Consider the following 20,609-nt stretch of genomic DNA (forward strand, 5'->3'; position numbering starts at 1 on the left):
CAGGTGGAAACTTCCCTGCCATTCTGCATTGATCTCTGTTTTTTTCTTTGAATGTCTATACTCGTTTCACATGACAAGGGCTTAAAAAGAGCCAGAGCCTCCTAATGACCATGAGAAGGGATTGAAGCCCATCAATACAGTGTCCAGTCCAAGTCACTACAAAGCCACCTGCACTGAGCACACATGAGCAAACAGTGTTTAGCAACTGGCTGGGCCACTCAGTCGAAGGTTCCTTATGGAGATTACTTCCAAAGCCCACTTCTGATAGGGAGGGGAAGAGATCGCAGGGGGAGAAGTCAAATGACTTGGGCAAACTGGCCCAGGCTAGAAAGTAAACATAATGATTGACAGAGTGAGACATTCCAGCAGTTGATCTACCCAAGAACTAGACTAGCAGAGACCCTGGTGCTGGTTCAAGAATATTCTCTTACCTAATGGGCTGTCCTCTGTCATAGGACTTCCTGCGAGTCAGAGGGGATGTCTCCATGCCACGAGACTGCCGGGGGCTGGAAGAGAAAGGTCCAGTGAGACCCAGACCCAACTCCCCACCCACCCAGATCCCTAACCCGGCTCCTGCTCCTTACAAGGTGCTGCCTCTGGTGGGCAGGCTGATGGTGCGGGAGACCCTGTCCCGGTAATAGGGGTCTCGGATGGAGAAGCCCACTGCGTCCTCTTTGATCTCGACAAGGGAGGCCAGAGACTTGGTGATGTTCTTGGTGGAGATGTCCAGGGGGGGCCCCAGACACTCGGCTGAAACAGCCTTCATTTGGGCAGACAGCTTGGGTTCCCCCTGGGAAAGGAAAGGCTGGGATGGACCAATTTTGCCAAAATGGGTGGGTGGAACATACAGGGGGAGCCAGGGGAGAAAGTCTGATGAGAGAATGTCTCCAAAAGCAGAGGAGCTGGTGGAAGGACATGGCAGACACCACACAGAGATGGTCTCCTGTGCTCTACAGCGAAAACCTCAAGGCTTTCTGGAAGAATCCAGAGCCATTAAAATTGTTTCACTACCTGGTCTACTGGTCTGATAGGGCCTGGTGAGACCCCCAAGACTATGGCCCCTGGTGGCCCTTCAGGTCTGGAACTGAACTCACTCCCGTGGCTTCCAGCCAAACAACAGATAGACATATAGGGTGAACATTTACATCAGGTAGGTACACTCTTTAGAATGATCAATCATGGGAGAACAGAAGGGCAGTATTTGCACAGGGAGATAGCTCAGGGGGCAGGAATGCACAGGAAAGAAGGACACAGGGAAAAGGTAACTACAGGAAGTGGGAAGAGAGCTGTTACACTGTGGGGATTGTAGTCAATGTGCTGAAAAATGAGTATGAACTGCAGTATGGAAAATGAATTTGCTCTGTAAACTTTCACCCAAATCACAATCAAATTTTTAAAAAAGAAAAAATAAAATTGTTTCACTCCCTTAGTCAGCCCATGCATACAAAGAGTGCCCAGGATGATTTCTCTACTTGTCACCAACTCATTATTTTATCCAACAACTATGCACAGTCCATATTCCCAGTCTATACTGACTTTCCCCCTTTCTCTTTAATAAATCTTGTTTCTTGTTCAGTCTACTAACCAGTCTCTCACTGTTAGTAACCTCCCTTACTGCTGACTCATGGCTAACCAGCTATCTAGAGTGAGTCTGTAATGCAGGGCATGAGGCAGTTTTGGATGAAAGTTTTGAAAGCAGGGCCTCTGGCTATGGTGATGCCACCAGGGAGAGTAGAAACAGGCCAGCAGTTTCTTGCCACCCTCTTTTCTCACATTCCACCAGCCTCAAACAGAATGGGCTGTAACAGGTTATACAATTGAGCATTCCTCAATTCCAGGCTAGACCCTTATTCTCCACTATTTCAGCTGGGGGCAATATTGGGTGAGGACCAGGGGTAGGGGCAGAGCCACAGAGAGCTGGGGACCAGACTCGGAGAAGCTGGCTCTGCCCCACCTTACCACCCATGTTCTGGTGGGGCTGATAGCTCACCTTGAACTTGAAATCGTCATGGCTGGTGGAACCTTTCATGGTGAATGACTGGGAGAAGCTAAGGAAGAAGCAGTGAAAGTTCAGAATCCTGATATTCTGTGCTCTGGGACTTTGACTTGTGGGTCCCAAAGAGCCCCAAAATCCAGGCTCAGCCCTAGGACCTCATGCGATCCCTCACCCCAGCCCCAGGTACATACTGTAAGCCAACCTCTTATCCCCAAACTGGAAACTCACCTCCCCTCAGAGAATTCTGAGATCTCTTCATCTGTGCTGGCGTACCCATTCTCTGCGGGAGGGAAAGACGGTGAAAGATCCAAGAGGGAGAGGGTGGGGAGAGGTAGACGGCCTCCCCCCTGACCTCACCCAATGGGACCAGACAGGGGGGTTCTGGGAAGTGAGGACCCCCGGGGTCTGAGCCTGGGAAGCTTGAGAGCACTAGGGCCTATAAGGATGGTGCCCATACCCTCATACCCTCATACCCTGCTGCACGTTGTAGATGAGGGCCTGCAGTTCTGGGTGTGCCTCAGCTTTCTCACGCAGGGCATCCAGGAGCAGGTGGTTCTGGGAAGAACCCGTCATGTCTGTCTGCCTCAGCCGTCCTTCCAGCAGCCGGATCTGGGCCTCCTTCTGTGCCACTTGCAACCCCTGAGGGCAAGGAGCAAGGCCTGGGCTTACACTTCCCGGCTTGGGGCTATGAGTGTCTTGTCACTGCCCTCACACACCTGCCCCCGCAAGACACTTGGGGGGCTCCCTTGTAGCTTCCATGTACCAGTCCTTGTACCTGTCACTGACCCAAGACACATCCCCAGCCCCTTTAGCTCTTTCCATCCGCAAGTTAAAAACGCACACGCTGCTGTCGAGTTGGATCTGACTCACTGTGACCCCTCCTTGGGTTTCTAAGGCGGTATCACTATGGAAGTAGATTGCCAACCTTCCTTCCGAAGAGTGACTGGTGGGTTTGAACTGCTAGCCTTCTGGTTAGCAGTCAAATGCCTTAGGCACTACGCCACCAGAGAGCCCCCTAAACACACACACACACACACACACACATATGTTAACAGAGGTTATCTGAGGATACACTCTCCTAAGACACAGCAAAGCTCAGCCTAGAGCTCCCTGGGGATAGGACAAGGGAGTCACAGAGAGCAGTCTCCCCACCCTCTTTCCATAATTATCCTGTATGTGTACTGTGTAGTGTCTGCTCCAAGAGACACAGGCCCAGGAGGGAAGAGCACATTTTCTGGAAAGTTCTCTGTCAGGGGGAAGGGAAAGACACAAGAATGCCAGGGCCACCTGACTGCTGTAGCATAAACCTTCCACCTCCAACAGACTCAAGCCCAGTCCTGTGAGGACGCCCTGGAACACAGACAAAGGATCATCTCCATGTGGTGCCTGCTGTGTGCCAGGCTCCATGCCATACCTTTCACATACACCATCTCATTAAAGCTACATAACACACTACCAGCTAGGTGAATCATCATCCCAGCTTTACAGGCATGGAATCAGAGGTTGGGTGGTGAAGCAACTTGCCCTGGCCTGTAAGTGTTGCAGGCCAAGATGAGCCAGCTCTGAGAGTATCACCACTAGTGTAGCTGGGCTCTCCCCAGAGAAGCTGTGAGGATGAGAGCACCTGCATCCACAGGCCCCCTACACAGGAGCTTGCAGCAGTCTCACCTTGTCAATGGATGCCTTGAGGAAGTTGTCCAGCAGGAGGCGGGCTTCTGCCAGGGAGCAGGAGCTGATGACCACGGACGTGTCTGTCGAGTCCAGCTCCTCCTAAGACAAGCAGGCACAAACCCCTGTTACCCACCCACCTCTCTCCACAATCCACCCTGGCCAGGCCTCCCCTGTGGGCACCTTGGTCTCCTCCAGCTGTACAATGGTGGCCTGGCAGTCAGTGATGCTGTCGTTGATGTAGTCAATGTTGGCTGCCAGCACCTCGATCTCCTCGGCCAGCTCCTGCAGTCCCTTCTCCTCCTCTGGGCTCTCAGCCTGCAGCCGCTCTCGCTTCCTCCGCAATGCCTCCTGCAGGAGGAACAGCTCCTCCCTTTTCTGGGTAGCAGATGGAGGAGAGGCCTCAGGGTGCTGCCCGGCCCAAAGAGCACACCCATACACCCTGACCACAGCTCCCAGGTGGGTCATGACACAGGCCAGCCGTGAGAGCTCCCAGAACTCCTGGATTCCAGAGCAGGGCACAGACAGCAGGGGGGTAGGGAGAGGTCTGAGGAGCCAGGAAGTTGGAGCTGACAGGATAGAGGCTGGTGGGGAAGGGAGAGGAGGAAGGCGGGGCCCACCTTGATGAGCCTTTCCATGTCAGCTTCGAGGTTGACAATGGTCATCCTTTGCATGACGATGTCAATGATCCTCCGCTCCAAGGACTGCCACTTGAGCCGTGCAGCCTTACTGAAGCTCTGGCTGGCCCCCTTCTTCTGGAACTTCTTTCTGAGGAGACAGAGGCACAGGGGGTTAGGTGGGACCATTCTGCAGCTCCCTACTGAGTAGGTGCTCTCTACTCAGCACTAACAATCATGGGGACCCTCACAGAGCTTCCTTCTTCCTCACCTGCCCTGCCCACATATTTCTACCACCTCTACCTACCCCACACAAGCCAGAGTACCCTCTAGTCCCCCTCACCTGGCAGGACGAGTGCCATTTACAGTGGGTGTGGGGTGGTCCCCCAAGAAGTGGTTGATCTTGCGGTTCCACTGGCGCACGATGCTAGAGACAGAGCGGGCCCCCGACTCGGCCTCTGACGAGGTAGTACTGGCTGACACCTCTGCCCCCGAGTCCAGCATGGGTGGCTTCAGTGCTACACGCCCTGCCACCCGCTCAGACATGGGCTTGGCCAGGCGCCTCAGGGCAGAAACCTGCAGGACAAGAAAAGAGGGACCAGGTGAGGACAGTACCCTGAAACTCCAAAGAAAGGTCCAGGCTGGGAGGTGCCAGGCAAGGGGTGTTGAATACAGAGGTACTCTGTCTTGGCCTGGGCTTGGGCTGCAAAGGGGACAAGGAGGCCTGTTTGATGTGAAAGGAACATGAAAGAGACTTCCACTTTTTTGTTTTTTCTCATTAACAGCTCAGGCCATTTGGGAAAGGAACCTGTAGCCTACCCTCTGGCCTCAGCTCCCTTGATTGAGAAAGGTCCATCTGACAAGGCCTGACATAAAGTAGACGCTGATGGTGTTTGCTGAGTGAAAGAAGAGGAATCCAGGGCCACAGGGAGAGCTTGCAGAATTGTCCCCCTGCCCTTCCTGGCTCTGACAGACTGAGAAGTGCTTCCTTTTCCCCCTGACTGGAAGTTGGAGACATGGCCTGGGAGTGGGGGGGTTGTGCAATGTGAGTGCAGCAGGGTTGCCTGCAATGCATCCAGCCCACCACCATGAGCTCACCTCTTGGGTCTTCCTCCTCAGGACTATTTCCTGTTGTCGCTTCTGGGACTCCAGCGCCCGGATCTGAAACTGTTGGTGAGAGAAGAGGGGTGGGGGTCTATGCTCAGGTGCCCAAGCCCTTTCTGCTTGTTGGAAAGGAGATCTGGTCAGCTCTTTTAGTGCAAACGGAGTGATTCTCAAGCACCCAAAACTCACTGATAAAGTGAGATCCAGGATTTGGCTCCCCTCTGAAAGGTCAACAGCAGGTGCCTTCTTCTGCAAGCAATCCCTCAGCCTCCATTTACCACCCATGAGAGAGGGATCCTAGACTAGAGGGGCAGCCCTATGGGGCTTTCCTTGGGGCCTAAAGCTGCACATTTCTGGCTCTGCCTTGCTGATGGCCTTGAGCAAGCTTCTCCCCATCTCTGGGGCCTGAGCTCTTCCTCGGAGCAATGTGGGGGCCACGCCAACAGTGGCCCTGCCCTTCTCTGATGTGCTGTGTCCAGCAGGACCACTACCACCTAGGAAAATGGGATAGAGGCCTGTCTGGCCAGGAGGGGCAACAGGCTTATTGGTGGGGAGGGGGGAGGTGCTGAGGGCTTCTGAGATCCTTCAAGGCTGCCCTCACCTCCTGACGCCGCTGCTCCTTCTTGAGCTGAGCGATCTCCCTGTTCCTCTTGGTCTCCACCAGCCGCCGCCGCTGCTGCTCCTCACGCATCTGCTTCATCAGGGCCACCTGGGAGGGCAGAGGGTGGTGAGACATGGCTAAGCAGTGGGTAACTACAACCTTGAGAGAGTGGCTGGCTCTGAGGGTGTTGGGCAGGAGTGGGAGCCTGCCAGGCAGCACTGACTCGGGATTTGTGAGACTGAAGTCAGGGGTCTATCCCTTATCCTCCACAGAAATTAAAGCTGCCCCACTACCTGGTCTACCAGCTGCACAGCCAGGCAAGTGAACCCACTCTGCAAGGCCCAACCCTGCTCCCCACTGCTCCCAATGTCACAGCCCCTATCTTGGGTCTGCCCTTTCTAACACCAGTCAGGGATCCTGGAAGCAGGTAATCCCAACTGGATTGAGCTGATCTCTCCCACTGACAGCCTGAGCTGTGTACAGGGTTAAGATGAAGGGCAGCGCCAAATCCAGAGCCAGGGTCACAGTGGCAAGAATAAAAGCCACCACCATTTACTGAGAACATACAATGAGCCAGGTACTGTCCTTGTGCAATCGTGTGAGACAGGCATTATCATTCTCATTTTATAAACAAGGAAATAAGCTCCAGAGAAACTGGCTTATCTACTCACAGTTACAAAATAGCACTGGATGGTTAGAATCTGAGCTTAAGTTAGAATCTGCCCCCCAAATCTAGCTCTTTCCACAGCCCCAGCAGTATCACGATAAATGGAGAAAAGACTGAAATTGTCAAAGTTGTCAAAGACTTCATATTGCTTGGTTCTACAATCAACGCCAATGTAAGCAGCAGTCAAGACATCAAAAGATGTATTGCATTGGGCAAATCTGTTGCAAAAGACCTCTTTCAAGTGCTGAAGAGCAAAGATGTCTCCTTGAAGACTAAGATGCCCCTGATCCAAGCCATGGCATTTTCAATTGCCTCATATGCATATGAGAGCTGGACAATGACTAAGGAAGACCAAAGAAGAGTTAATGCTTTTGAGTTGAGCTCCAAGAATTCCAAAAGTACCATGGACTTTTGGTACCGTGTTGGCAAAGAATTCCAAAAGTACCGTGGACTGCTAAAAGAACTAACAAATCTGTCCTGGAAGAAGTGCAGCTGGAATGCTCCTTGGAAGCGAGATGGCCAGACTTCATCTCACCTACTTTAGTCATGTTGTCAGAAGGGACCATTCTCTTGAGAAGGATGTCATGCTTGCTAAAGTGGAGGGTCAACAAAAAAAGGGAAGGCCCTCAACAAGATGGATTGACATGGTGGCTGCAGTGATGGGCTCGAATATAGTAGGTATTGTGAGGTTGGCACAGAACCGGGCAGTGTTTTGTTCCACTGTACATAGGGTCACTGAGGCAGAGACAACTTGACGGCACCTAGCAAGCAAGTAACCAAGCAAGGGATGACACCAGGGCAGTTCAGAGCAAAGCAGGAAATCAAGCAGAGAGAGAGCCTGGGACCCCAGAGTCCTCAGAGGTCACCATGAGCGTGGGCAGATGGCCCGATGTGATGAGACTGCTGCCTTCAGGAGGGTGGCTCTGCCCCTCCACCCCATTCCTGGTGCCCAAAGCATAGGAGTGTGAGGTGCCCAGGGTTGCAGATGGCCTCTAAGCGGCAGAGTCCTGAGAGTTACATGGGATGATTCTAAGGGACAGTCAGGAAAGGCAATGGCATGGGAAGGAGGGAGGCAGGACCTAAGGGGCTGGTGGTTGGCAAGGTGGGCTTCTCCTTCAGAGGGCAGGCTCTGTTGGAGTAAATCTAGAGAGAAAAGGAGGGTACACTGCTGGGCCTTTGGGGTCTAGAACAAGTGTTCCTCAAAGGACAGTGACTGAGAAGCCTTAAGTCAGAGCCTTGGATAAAAGTGGACTTGAAAGCCCTTGGACATCATGAGGTGTCTGTAAAGCCAAGATGCCAGGTACCTTCTATGTTTAGGGGTCTGAGGCTTCCCAATGAGGAACTATGTTTTCCTGATCTAAAGCCTGTCTGCCCCACTTTGCATGTGCTGGCTGAGCCCCAAGGGGACCAATGTCTGTGGGCGCTGAGCTCTGTGTAGATGAGCTCCGTGGGGGCTGAGCTCCAAGAATCCTGATGTAAGGTTGAGCTCCATGGAACTTATTACAGAGGTGATGGTCTCAAGATGGGTGAGCGCATTCCAGGCACATGGCAGTGCTGAAATGAGCCAGAATACATGAGATCAGCATTGTTCTGCAGCTCTGAAGGCAGTGGCCCCCAATCCTGTGAGTTGCTGGGGCCCTCTAGCTGAACAGTGGTGGGAGGACTCACAGGCACTGGGCTCATAGCACCTGGGTGGAATCCTCGCTGCTGTACCCTCTGGGATGGCCCAGGGCTATTCTTGTCAACCTCTAGCCCTATGGTCACAAGTGTACAGTCACTGGGGCAGAACTGGGCTCCTGGTGGAAGAGCCCTATGCAATTCCAAAGTTGAAGCAGAGGTCCGCACATGGATCCTGGCATTTTATATAATTATTCCAGGCTTCGGAGTCATGTGAGATGAAGACAGAAGATACAGAGGCATCTTCCAGGAGACCTCAGTGGAGAAAGAGTGTGGGTACAGCCAACATTACCCAGAACTGCACCAAGAGCAGCTGCAGAGCCTACAGGCCTACAGATGGGTGAGCTGCTGGGCCCAGGGCAGAGAATGAAGGCCCACTGGTCCTTTCCTTCTATACCACCAGGGGGCACCTGGGGCTCCTGGTGAGCTCTGGGTACTAGAGTTTCAAGTCCATTCAACTTTTGTCTTGGCATCCCTTTGAATCAATACCCCATGGGTGGAGGCACTGAAGTGGAAGGAGAAGATGGGAACTCAGGCCAAGCCAATCTGAGCATGCCTCCTCATTAGGTTGAGAGAATCCCCAGTCCTGCAGGCCAGGACTAGGCTTGGGGCAAAGCCTCCCTAGGTGAGGCAGCTGGGCCTAAATGATAGCTGAGCTTCCACCTCCTCTCAGAATCTGTGTTGGCCATCATTGCATCACCTCTTTTGTTTGCACTCCCAAGTCAGTGCTGGTGACACCATTACTGATAGCTCCCAGAATCCATGCCACTGTCCCTGCAGCCTTAAGCACTGGGTAGCTCCCTTTCAGGTGTTCCTATTTCCAAGGCCAGCCCATCACAGCTTGCTGAGCTGCTACCAGTGCTGGGCTGTGTTAGGGGGTCCAGTCTGGCACAGGGCTATCGCAATCACAAGGGCCTGAGGGTCAGGGTAGGAATGCAGGAGCAGGAAGCCCAGGAGGGCAGGGAGGACATGAAGGGAGAGTGAACCTGCAGAATCCTAGACAGGAACTATAATACGTCCAAGACTCCGGGTCCCAGAGAATACAATAATCTGATTGAAGGCAAAGTAGAAAAGGGAAGCACTGTGCCACATAGAACACAGGGACTTGGGAGACAAAGAGCTGAGTTCATTTGGTAACTAGAATGAACATCCCTGAGCTTCATATTCTCATGCATAAAATACAGATAATCCTTAAGAGAACATAAGATTCAATGTGATCATGTTTGTAATGCATACATGCATTTAGACTAGCCTAAAGCTAAAGGAGCCCTAGTGACACAGTGGTTAAAGCACTTAGCTACTAATTGAAAAGTCAGTGGTTTGAACCTACCAATTGGTCCATGGGAGAAAGACATGGAAGTCTGCTTCTGTAAAGATTTACAGCTTTGGAAACCCTATGGGGCAGTTCTACTCTGTCCTGTAGTGCTGCTATGAGCCAGAAATGACTCAAGGGCAGTGGGTTTTTTTTTTTTTTTTAGTTTAAAGCCTAGTTACAGTTCAAACAATGGCAATTATTATTATTATTATAGGCAAAGCTAGAGGAACAGTGGTGACTCAGTGGGAAAATTCTAGCCTTCCATGAGGGAGATTCAGGTTTGATTTCTAACCAATGCACCGTCTGTCAGCAGAGATTAGTGTGTTGTGTGTAGCTGTGATGCTGAACAGGTTTCAGTGGAGCTTCCAGACCAAAAAAGACTAGGAAGAAAAACCTGGTAATCTACTCCTGAAAGTCAGCCAATTAAAACTTTGTGGATCACAATGGTACCATTGTGCATGGGGGAGTCTTGAGTTGAAGCTTTTTTTTTTTTTTTTTTTAATTTTTATTGTGATTGGGGTGAAAGTCTACAGAGCAAATTCATTTTCCGTACAGCAGTTCATAAGTTCATACACATTTTGTTTCATAACATTGACTGCAATCCCCACAATGTAACAGCTCTCTTCCTACTTCCTGTAGTTACCTCTTTCCTGTGCCCTCCTATCCTGTGCACTCCTGCCCCCTGAGCTATCTCCCTGTGCAAATACTGCTCTTCTATTCTCCCATGATTGATCGTTCTAAGGAGTGTATCTACCTAATGTGAATGTTCACCCTATATGCTTGTCTATTGTTTGGCTGGAAGCCATGGAAGTGAGCTCAATTCCAGGCCTGAAGGGTAACCGGAGGCCATAATCTCGGAGGTTTCACCAGGCTCTATCAGACCAGTAAATCTAGTCTTTGTTATGATTTTGAGTTTTGTTCCACATTGTTCTCCCACTCCATCCAGGATCTTCTGCTCTGATCCCTTTCTGAGTGGTTGACAGTGGTAGCCAGGCACCATCTAGTTCTTCTGGTCTCATGATCATATAGGCTGAAGTTTGCATGATCCACTAGTCCCTTGGACTAATTATTTCTATATATCTTTGGTGAATTGAAGGGGCTCTGGTGGTGCAGCACCTAAGGCATTTGACTGCTAACCAGATGGTTGGTGGTTCAAACTCACCAGCCACTCTGCAGAAGGAAGACTGGGCAATCTACTTCCATAAAGATTTACCACCTCAGAAACCCCAAGGCGGTTGCTATGAGTCTGAATCAACTCGATGGTGGTGAGTGTGTGTGCGCGTGTGTGTGTGTGTGTATGTGAGAACTGGGGCTGTCTTGACAGCAGCCAACAGGCAAAGCTGCAGACTAAAGGCAACTATTCTCCCACCACAGGGGGCAGTGTTGAGTAGGGTCCCCATAGTCCTCAGCTGCCTGGCCCATGCCCCCTTAGGCACTCCACCATTCTACACACTGGCTCATATACTGGAGGAAGGTTGCTTCACCCTGAACAAGGCACCTGGCTAAGAGGACATTCTGCAAGACACTTGGCAGCCCTGATCATTTTTAACAAGCTAAGTGGATTCTAGCAAGACATACCACGGTCATCATGAACCACCACCCCTCACCTCCAAGGACCCTACCTTAGCCTTCTTCATCTCAGCCACTTCAGCTTGCAGCTTCTTCAGCTCCCTCTCGTAGCGTGATTGATTCTTGAGCAGCCGCGCATGCTCCTTCTGCGCAGCCTGCAGCTTCTGCAGGTCCCGGTTCATCTCCCGCAGCCTCTTCTCATAATCTGCCTTGATCTTGTTGGCCTTCTCCTCTGTGTAGCACTCCATCGTGCCTGAGGGCAGCAAGAGGGACTGTCTATGCTATGCCCCAAGCCTTCCCACCAGCCTAGACTCAGCTGGGAGTAGGGGGACCTGAGATCTAGTCTCACTGCATGACCTTGGGCAAGTCACATCCTTCTCTGAGTTTCAGTTTCTTCATTTAAACAGCAAGAGGGTCAGCCTAGATGATCCCCAAGGCTTTTTCCTGATGCAACATTCTGTTGGACTTGGGATCTTAAAGTCCCTAGTCACCAGCTGCCATGAGGATCCTGTAGGCCACTCATAGTGGTTCAATTCTAACCCAGGAGTCAGTGTCCTATCGTCAGCTGGGGACCACAGGAAAGGGAAGAGTTAGACAGTAATGTGGGCCAGGGCAGAAGGAATGAGTTCATTCTCTACTTGGCACCTCTCCCCTGAATTGCCTACCAGGCATTTCCCCTTGAATGTCTACCACTTGAATCTCAAACTTAACAACAATAAAACCAAACTCCCCATCTCCACCTCTTACTCTCTGCAGTCTCCCCATCTCAGTCAATGTCATCACCATCTTTATGGAAGCTTGAGCCTTGGAGACATTCATGGCTTCCCTCTCCCTCACATCCTTCATCCAACCAATCAACAAAGCCTTTGACTCTATCCAGCATATATTCAGAAACTGACCACTTCCTACCCCCTCCTGTCCAAGCACTCTCTCCCTGGAATCTTTAGAGCAGCTTCCTAACTGGTCTCCAGCCTTTGCTTTTGTTCCCACACAGCAGCCAAAGGGATCCTTTTAAAATGGTTTTAAAATTCAGATCATGTTCCTCCCACATAACTCCACTCCTTCCCATCTCCCTCAGAGAATAAAGCAATGTCCTTACAATGACCAGTGATCTGGTCCCACATTTCCTCTCTGACCACATCTCTTGCTACTGTCCCCACCTTCACTAACTGATGGCACTCATACTGTGCCCAGCCCTTGTGGCCCCTTTATCATTCCTCCAACATGCTGGACACACTCCCACCTCAGGGTCTTGGCACCTTCCATTCCCTTTCTTGGGAAGCTCTTCACCTTGCATGTTCTGCTCTAGCACTATCTCATCTCCTTCCAGTCTTTGCTCAAATGACACCTTCTCAGTAAAGCCTGCCCTGACCATTCTTTAAAAAACTCCAACCCTCCCCCCACTGTCTTCTCTTCCATAATATTTATCACCATCTGACATGTTATATATTCTGGTTATTTATTTTCTTTGTCTGTCTCTTCCTAATAGAATGCAAACTCCATGGGGACAGGGATTTTGTTCACTTCAATATCCCTAGCACACAGAGTAATGTCTGGTCTTTAAGACATATTCAATAAATGTTGTTGAAAGTAAGAATAAATAAATAAATGATCAAATGAATGAGCTGAAGAGCAGGGTAGGGAAGACAGGACATGAGAAGCAGGTTTGTAAACAGATTCTAAGGAAAACATCCAAGGAATAGAATGGAAGAGAGGCCAAGGGGTGTCAGGTTCACATCCTAAGTGTATCAAAATCTAACATGTAAGATCATAGTATAAAAAAATATGAGTTTAAAATGCAGCATGCAAACTAGGGTTAAACACAAGAAGTCCCTTGCTCAGAAGAGCAGGTAAATCCCAAAGATGCCAACTACTGGGTGGTGCTTCTGATGGGGCTGGGGTGGGGGCTCGGGGGCCAGGCAGGGCAGGGCAGGCAGGGTGGCCTCACTGAGGTTCTGCAGCACACGGTCCCGCTCCAGCTGCGTGTCCCGGATCTTGTTCTGCAGCAGGATCAGCTTCTCCTCGTACTGGTGCTTGAGGGTCTGCAGCCTGCGCTGGCTGTTCTCTAGCTCGTCGATCAGCTTCTGCTTGATCTCGATCTCACATGTCAGGTCGGCCAGGTCTGCTTGGAAGTTCACCTCTGCAAGGGGGCAGAGACAGGCTCAGCCCAGTGCTGGGGACCAATGTGTGAGGTGGGAAATGATTCACCAGTCCAAGGGGGCTGAGGGTCTTCCTTGGTCAGCCAAGACCAATTAGAAACCAGGTCTGGGTGAGATGATGAATCCCACAGTGGGTAGAGTGCTGCACATGCAGTGAGCAGCCCAGAGATGCCAGACTGGGTCCCGAGGCTGGTTGAGGGTCTAGGCATCCCATCGTGCCCCAGAGACAAATGTTCACCTGTCATAGATGACATGAGGCCCAGTGTGGGTGGGGGAGAGTGAGAGGACCAGGAGCCCTGATAGGCTATGGGCCACAGATGGCAGCAGGCAGAGCTGAAGGGGCAGCTGTTCAGCACTGGCCAGACCTAGACATACACCCCAGCTCTGCATCTAACAAATTAGATAAAGTTACTAAACTTCTCTAAGCTTGTTCTTTCAAGGGGAAAGCTCATAATACCACTGCATGGGGTGTGGAACTGAAAGCAATCCACATAAAGGGTTAAGTTCAGCATGGTACCTGGCTTATTATAGTGAGCGCTAAGTAAGTACTTGCCGCCATTATTATTCATGTGGTTGTTTTTGTTATTATTATTGGTGCCATGTCTGGGAGTTCTAGGCCCTGAATGACCACAATGTGTGAGAACTCAACCAGGACTTGACCTCACCCACAGGATCTGGCCCCAGGCTCAACACTGGGCTCAGGCCTTTCAACCAGCCAGTTGGCCCTGGCCTGAGAACTTACTCTGGGTCCAGTGCTGCCTGGCAGCCCCACCCCGAGCCCTGCCTGCCTGGTGTCCTGCCTCCCCTCAGCCCCCAGTCCCAGCTCCACACACCCTTCTCTTCGGGGTCCGAGTCTGAGTCCACCAGGCTCTCCTCGCTGCCCGAGTCCTCATCTTCGTCCTCACGCCCTTCCTCCTCCTCACAGCCACTTTCGTCCCGCTCTTCCTCCTCCTGGGCACCAAGTACTGTTATAGATGGGCTGGCGGCCCCTCCTCACACTGGCTGGCCACAGCCCAGAAGCAGAGGTGTGTCTGGACACAATGCCTCAGGTGTGTAAGGAGGTAGAGAAGGAAGGGAGCAGGTACAGCCTCTCCACCCACCCTCCCTTCTGGAAAAGGAACACTCCTCCAGCTGCCTTCATTTGCGATGAAGTGGAACTGAGGAACTGGATCACGTGGCAACTAGTAAGAGTTATCAGAAAGCTCAAGGCTCAAGTGGACATAGAACTGAACTCCCTCCCCGACTCAGCACAAGTAAATTGATGGGCCCTCAACCCCAGCAGGGACTTAGGGTGAGTATGTGGTGTGGAGCAGGTGGGGCTGCCCCCTCACCTCCTCAGCCTCATTCTCGTCGGTCTCCTCGCTGTTTTCCTGTTGGAGTTTTGCCCTCTTTTTGAAGGCGTCCTTCTCTGGGCTGCCCATGGAGTGAAGTGTAGAAAATGTTAGGAGGCTAACCCTGCCTTAAGCATGCAGGCAGGAGAGTGGAAGGAATGGGAAAAGGGATATTCTTGGCCAGAGGGGATGGGGATAGGGCAAGGCTCCTGCTTTGTAGGGAATCTGCTCTTCTAGCCCCCACCTTAGTCCCTATTCTTTCTCTCCTTGAGGGAAAGCAAAGCACTAGGAAGGGTTGGGTTGCCTCTGCTCAAAAGGCTGAGCAAATGTGCTCAGAGAAATTCCAAGCAACAGTCGGTGGAGCCCTTGGGTATGGGTGTTTAGGGTGGCTTCCCCAAACACAGGTAGTGTTGGGCAGCAGTATTCCTGGATGGCTCTTCCATGAATGGTCTGTACCTCACTCACCTCTTTCTCCGCTGCCTACTCTCCTTCTTTTTTAGCCGCTCCAGGTCCTGCTTGGCCTTGCGGATCACCTCGGTGGCATCCTCCATGGAGCTAGCTGGACTGCCTCCAAAGCTTGGGGCAGCTGGTGATGAGCCCAGGGAGTAGGGGCTGCGAGCAGAGGCCCGGGAGAGGTTGCGGCGGAGAGACTCATTCATAGCCTCACTCTCCAGGAGCTTCGTCCTGTGTGGGAAAGGCAAGGGGGTGTCAGGTGAGCTGGCATCATCCCTGGCCTTGGTCAAGGGCCCCCTGGCCTACTCAAGCCTGCTGGGACTCACTCACCTTAGCTCCTCAATCTCCCGGATGTAGTTCTGGATCAGAGCTCCAATGGCCTCGTTGCCATCACCTAGAGTGGGGAAGGCCAGAAGAGCGTGTCATAAACAGGATAAATAACAGAAAGACCAGCTCTAAGATAGTCTTGAATCTCTGCCTTCAATAGGTCAGCATGCATGGGACTTTTCCAAAAAGGAATCTATACCAAAAAATACTTGCTTGTCTATGTGCATAGCTATGTATACAAGCACCATTGGTAATAGGAAGAGATTGGAAACAACTTAAATGTGTATCAGTAGAGGATAGTTATAATAAATTATTCATCATCATGAGTTTTTTAAATTTGTTATCACATATGGAATACTGTGCAGCTGTTTAAAAGAATTAAGTGGTGTAGTGCCTAAGGCATTTGACTGCTAATCAAAAGGTTGGCAGTGCAAACCCACCAGCCACTCCATGGAAGGAAGACTGGGCAATCTACTTCCATAAAGATGTACTGCCTTGGAAACCCAATGAGGGTCGCTGTGAGTCAGAATCAACTTGATGGCAGTGAGTTTGGTTTTTTTGATTATATGCTTGGTAAAGTGGAGAGTCAGTAAAAAAGGAGAAGGCCCTCAACAAGATGGATTGACACAGTGGCTGTAACAATGGGCTCAGGTATAGCAAGGTCTGTGAGGCTGGCACAGGACCAGGCAGTGTTTTGTTCTGTTGTTCATAGGGTCGCTATGAGTCAGAGCTGACTCAATGGAACCTAACAACAGCATATGTTTTGATATAGAAAAACCTCTAAAGTATAAGATCACATGAAAAAGGTAAGTCAAAGGAGAATACATATGATCTCATACACAGTAAAAGAAAAAATAGTATATACATGTATATAGGCACATATATAAGTATGTATACATGTGAATAAATACATACATGTAAATATGAATATACATTATATATATATATATATTATATTTTTTTTTTTTTTTTTTTAAGTGCCTTTGAGTTGATTCTGACTCATCACAGCCCCATGTGTTTCAGAGTAGAACTGTGCGACACGGGATTTTCACAGCTGTGCTCTTTTAGAGCAGGTCTGGTCACCAGTTTTTTCTTCCATGGTGCTTCTGGGTGTCCTCCAGCTGCCAGCCTTTTGGTTAGTAGCCACACCCTTAACCATCTGTGCCACTCAGGGACTCTATATATATTCAAAAAAACCAAACTTACTGCCATTGAGTTGATTCTGACTCATAATGACCCCCACTGGGTTTCTGAAGTGGAATGCCCCATCTTCCTTCTATGGAGTGACCAGTGGGTTTAAACTGCCAACCTTCTGGTTAGCAGTCAAATGCCTTAGGCACTGTAATACCAGAGCTCCTAATATATATTCATACTTGGAGGAAATAAGACAGAGAAAAGTGTGGATATGTGTACCAAGCTGCTCACGGAGGTTCCTCCTGAGAAGTCAAGAAGGCATGCGGTAGAAAGTTTAGTGAGAGGGAGTTTTATCTTTTACTTTATATATTGATGTATCCTTTGCACATTTAACAAAGAAAAAATATTACTTGAGTCAAACAAAAATGTTTTAAAATTCAATTTAAAAAAATACACAGATGAATTGATCACAGAATTGACTGACTGGCCTAGCCTGCTCAATATCTGGGGTGGGTATGGGGAGCAGGGCTCCAGCCTAGTGCACTCCTACTCACCAGCCTTAGCCAACAGCAGGTTGGCCTCCTGGCTCATGAGATGGGTGACACGGTTATTGATGGCATCGATGGCCTCCTGCATAGCCTTCACCCGCAGCCGCAGTGCTCCGTTTTCCTTCTGTAGCATGGCGTTCTCCCGGAACAGGTCACTGTAGCCCTCAGTACCGTCCTCCCCGATTACCCGCTTGCCCTGCAAGGAGGGGCATGCAGGGAGTAGTCAGGTGCCAAAGCCCACAGGGAGAGGGAGTGATGATGCTTCTTTCTCTGATGGCAATGCTGCCAGTCTCCTCCTGTCTCGGTTTTCCTAAAACACAGCTCCCGTCTCAGTGCTCAAAAACCTTACATGGCTCTATGTTGACAATAAACTAGTCCAAATTCTGTAACCAGCCGTTTGAGGTCTCCAATCTTACCTCAACCTGCCTTTCCACAGCTCGCCTTCATATGAAGATATTGCCTCAGAGTTCCAGCTCCTCCCTGCCCAACCCCCAACACAAACACTATCTTAAGGGCCTGGGCCAAAGCCTGCTGGGGCCAGCAGTTGGCATAAATGAGTGATTCAGTCTAGGTGTACTGCAACAGGGAACAATGGAAACTGGAGCTAACTGAAACACAGACTCAGTCTAAGAGTGGCTAATTAAATGCCAAATGCTGTTAAATCTTCTAATTTTTCAAGAAAAACAGTGCAATTCCTTGATTTTCAAATATCAGCAACTAATTTGTATTCTTTTAAAACAATGAAAGTCAAACCAAATGTATTGTGTGCCAGAGTCAGGCCATTGGCCACCAGTCAGTGACTTCTACCTTAGTTACATGAATTAGACACTTTCCCAAAAGCACCCACTTTCCTGTCTTCTGTTCCTTTGGCCATATCATCTTTTTAATCTGCAATGCCTTCCCCACATCCTTTTGCTGATATCTCATTTACTCTTCAAAATCCAGATAAACGGCCTCCTCCTCCATGAGGCTTTCTGACTACCTGAGTGAGTAGAGCCAATTTGCTCCTCTGCCTTCTGTATGACACTGGGCTACTACTCATGTGATCCTCCCATTACCAGCTGTTCTGTATCACAGCCTAGGAATCTCATCTGTTCCAGCACAGACATGTCTGGCAGACATGGAAACACCCAGCACAGTGTCTATTATGTGCATAGAATCTATGCAACAACAGTCCTGTTGTTCTTCTTTCTCTAATGCAGTGTTTTAAAACCCTGAGGGCTCAGACTGTGCTGGATTCACCTGGGTGAGTCCCCAATAATGCCCAGCATACTGTGGCACACAGTGATGTTCAGTGGCATGTGAGAAATGGATGAGCAGGTAATCAAGAGGTGGGAAACATATTGGAGAACTAACGGTGAACCTGAGGCAAACTGTGTGTAGCAGGTATAGGCTGGACTCAGGGGTACTGGGCAGTGCCCTGTCTGTAGCACTCGGAGCCCCCCATGCCTGGGAGCATGCTCACCGCCTTGTACTCCATCAGCTCCATCTGCAGCCGAGCGATCTCAGCTCGCAATGCACTGATCTGCTGGCTGGTCTTGTCCTGGTTCACCACCACCTTGTTCTTGATGTTGCGGGCCCGGTTGGCATATTTGAGTGTGTTGAGCGTCTCCATGAAGTCCCGATCTGAGGGGCTCACACAGGCGATCATGATGGTCTGGCTGCAGGGGCAGCCAAGGAGGAGTAAGGGAAGAGTAGGCACAGCCAGCCCCCAGAAGCACTGCCTCAGAGTTCTAGATGCCCCCTCACACACACACACACACACACACACACACACACACATACCCCTTAGGGACCTGGGCATTCACGGTGGCAGAACTTGGGATGTGGGGATCTGGAGCACACTGTCAGGGGTTCTATTCCCTATCTAGTGGGTATATTCCTACAGTGAGTGTGGCTAACAAGGTCAGGGAGGTTGTGATGTGAAATCATAGGAACCCTCTGCTCGGGGATAGGGAATGCACCACAACCCTGCATTTTCTTAGTATTTCCCTCCCACCCACCCTCCTTTTTTTAGTTTCCTTATTTATTTGCTTATTTTTAATTTTTATTGTCATCTGGGTGAAAGTTTATAGAGCAAATTCAGTTTCCATATAGCAGTTCATACACTTTTTGTCTCATGACATTGACTGCAATTCCCCACAATGTAACAGGTCTCTTTCTACTTCCTCCCCATAGTTACCTCTTCCCTATGTCCTTCCCTCCCACGTACTCCCATCCTCTGAGCTGTCTCCCTGTGCAAACACTGCCCTTCTGTTCCCCATGATTGATCGATCACTCCAAGGAGTGTAAATGTTGACCCCATATGCCTGTCTGTTGTTTGCCTGGAAGCCACAGGAGTGAGTTCAATTCCAGACTTGAAGGATGACTAGGGGCCATAGTCTTAGGGGTCTCACCAGGCTCTATCAGACCAGCACACCTGGTCCCAACCATCTTTTTTTTTTTTTTTTTTTTATGATTTTGAGTTTTGTTCCACATTGTTCTCCTACTCTATACAGGATCGCCTACATAGATCCCCCTCTGAGTGGTTGATAGTGATAGCTGGGCACCATCTAGTTCTTCTGATGGTCATATAGCCTTAGGATTGCATGATCCACTAGTTTCTTGGATTAATTGTTTCTCTGTGTCTTTGATTTTCTTCATTCTTCTTTGTTCTGGGTGAGAAGAGACCCATTGTTGCACCTAGATGGCTGCTTGCAAGCTTTGAAGAACCCAGTTGCTACTCACCAAAATAGGGTGTGGAACAATATGTTTGTGTAGCATGTTATGCCAATTGAGCTTGATGTCCCCCACAGCCATGGTCCCAAGCCTGAGACAAGTCCAGCTATTCTCTCCCTCCAGGTAGCTGGCTGTGGCCAAGAAGCCACCACAACCTTGCCCCTTGTCAGCTCTACTATACACTCAGACATTCTCACAGCACATACATGTGGAAACATTGTCTGCTAACCCTATAGATCGTCATGGGTACACTCCCCCCTGCCTAGACATACCTGATCAGCCTATCTACCCATAGAACAACACTTGCAATCACTGACAGTGCAGTACTGTACATGCAGAAGGATTCATCTTTGTTGTCTGTACCTCCCATGTATCTCTCTGTGTCTTCCTCTTCCACAGTGCCACAGTATATTTTTGGTACATTGCCCTTCCCTTCACCCAAATCAATACTTGTCTCTAGCTATCTAGCAGTGTTCCCTTCTCTCCTCTTACTTCCCCTCCCATCCCTGGTAACCAAAAAAGAAAGCTTCCTTCCATACATAAACCTTTCCTTGACTTTTTACAATAGTGAACTAATACAATATTTATCCTTCTGTGATTGATTTATTTCATTCAGCATAATGTCCTCCAAGTTCATCCATATTACCTTTTTTTCATTATTATTTTTTCTTTTTTAAATTTTTATTGTGATTCAGGTGAAAACATTTCCCATCTTTGATCTCATA

General features: G+C 49.8%; 1 protein-coding gene across 1 annotated transcript in view; it reads right to left on the reverse strand.

The window, feature by feature from the left end:
- KIF21B (kinesin family member 21B) overlaps positions 1-20,609 on the reverse strand; it is a 53,433-nt gene that overhangs the window by 12,091 nt on the left and 20,733 nt on the right. The window contains exons 9-27 of the mRNA XM_042780976.1: positions 18,632-18,827; positions 17,173-17,362; positions 15,488-15,551; positions 15,170-15,388; positions 14,705-14,786; positions 14,207-14,324; positions 13,163-13,354; positions 11,268-11,467; positions 5,987-6,094; positions 5,380-5,448; positions 4,625-4,857; positions 4,285-4,432; positions 3,848-4,042; positions 3,665-3,766; positions 2,470-2,635; positions 2,225-2,276; positions 1,991-2,048; positions 585-790; positions 432-506 (exon numbers count right to left, since the gene is read on the reverse strand). Of these exons, the coding sequence (XP_042636910.1) occupies positions 432-506; positions 585-790; positions 1,991-2,048; positions 2,225-2,276; positions 2,470-2,635; positions 3,665-3,766; positions 3,848-4,042; positions 4,285-4,432; positions 4,625-4,857; positions 5,380-5,448; positions 5,987-6,094; positions 11,268-11,467; positions 13,163-13,354; positions 14,207-14,324; positions 14,705-14,786; positions 15,170-15,388; positions 15,488-15,551; positions 17,173-17,362; positions 18,632-18,827 (2,673 nt within the window). The remainder of the gene's footprint in view (positions 1-431; positions 507-584; positions 791-1,990; positions 2,049-2,224; positions 2,277-2,469; positions 2,636-3,664; positions 3,767-3,847; positions 4,043-4,284; positions 4,433-4,624; positions 4,858-5,379; positions 5,449-5,986; positions 6,095-11,267; positions 11,468-13,162; positions 13,355-14,206; positions 14,325-14,704; positions 14,787-15,169; positions 15,389-15,487; positions 15,552-17,172; positions 17,363-18,631; positions 18,828-20,609) is intronic.

This window comes from Orycteropus afer, unplaced genomic scaffold (assembly GCF_000298275.1).
Source record: "Orycteropus afer afer isolate SDZICR_OR568_19922 unplaced genomic scaffold, OryAfe1.0 scaffold00075, whole genome shotgun sequence".
Lineage (NCBI taxonomy): Eukaryota > Metazoa > Chordata > Mammalia > Tubulidentata > Orycteropodidae > Orycteropus > Orycteropus afer.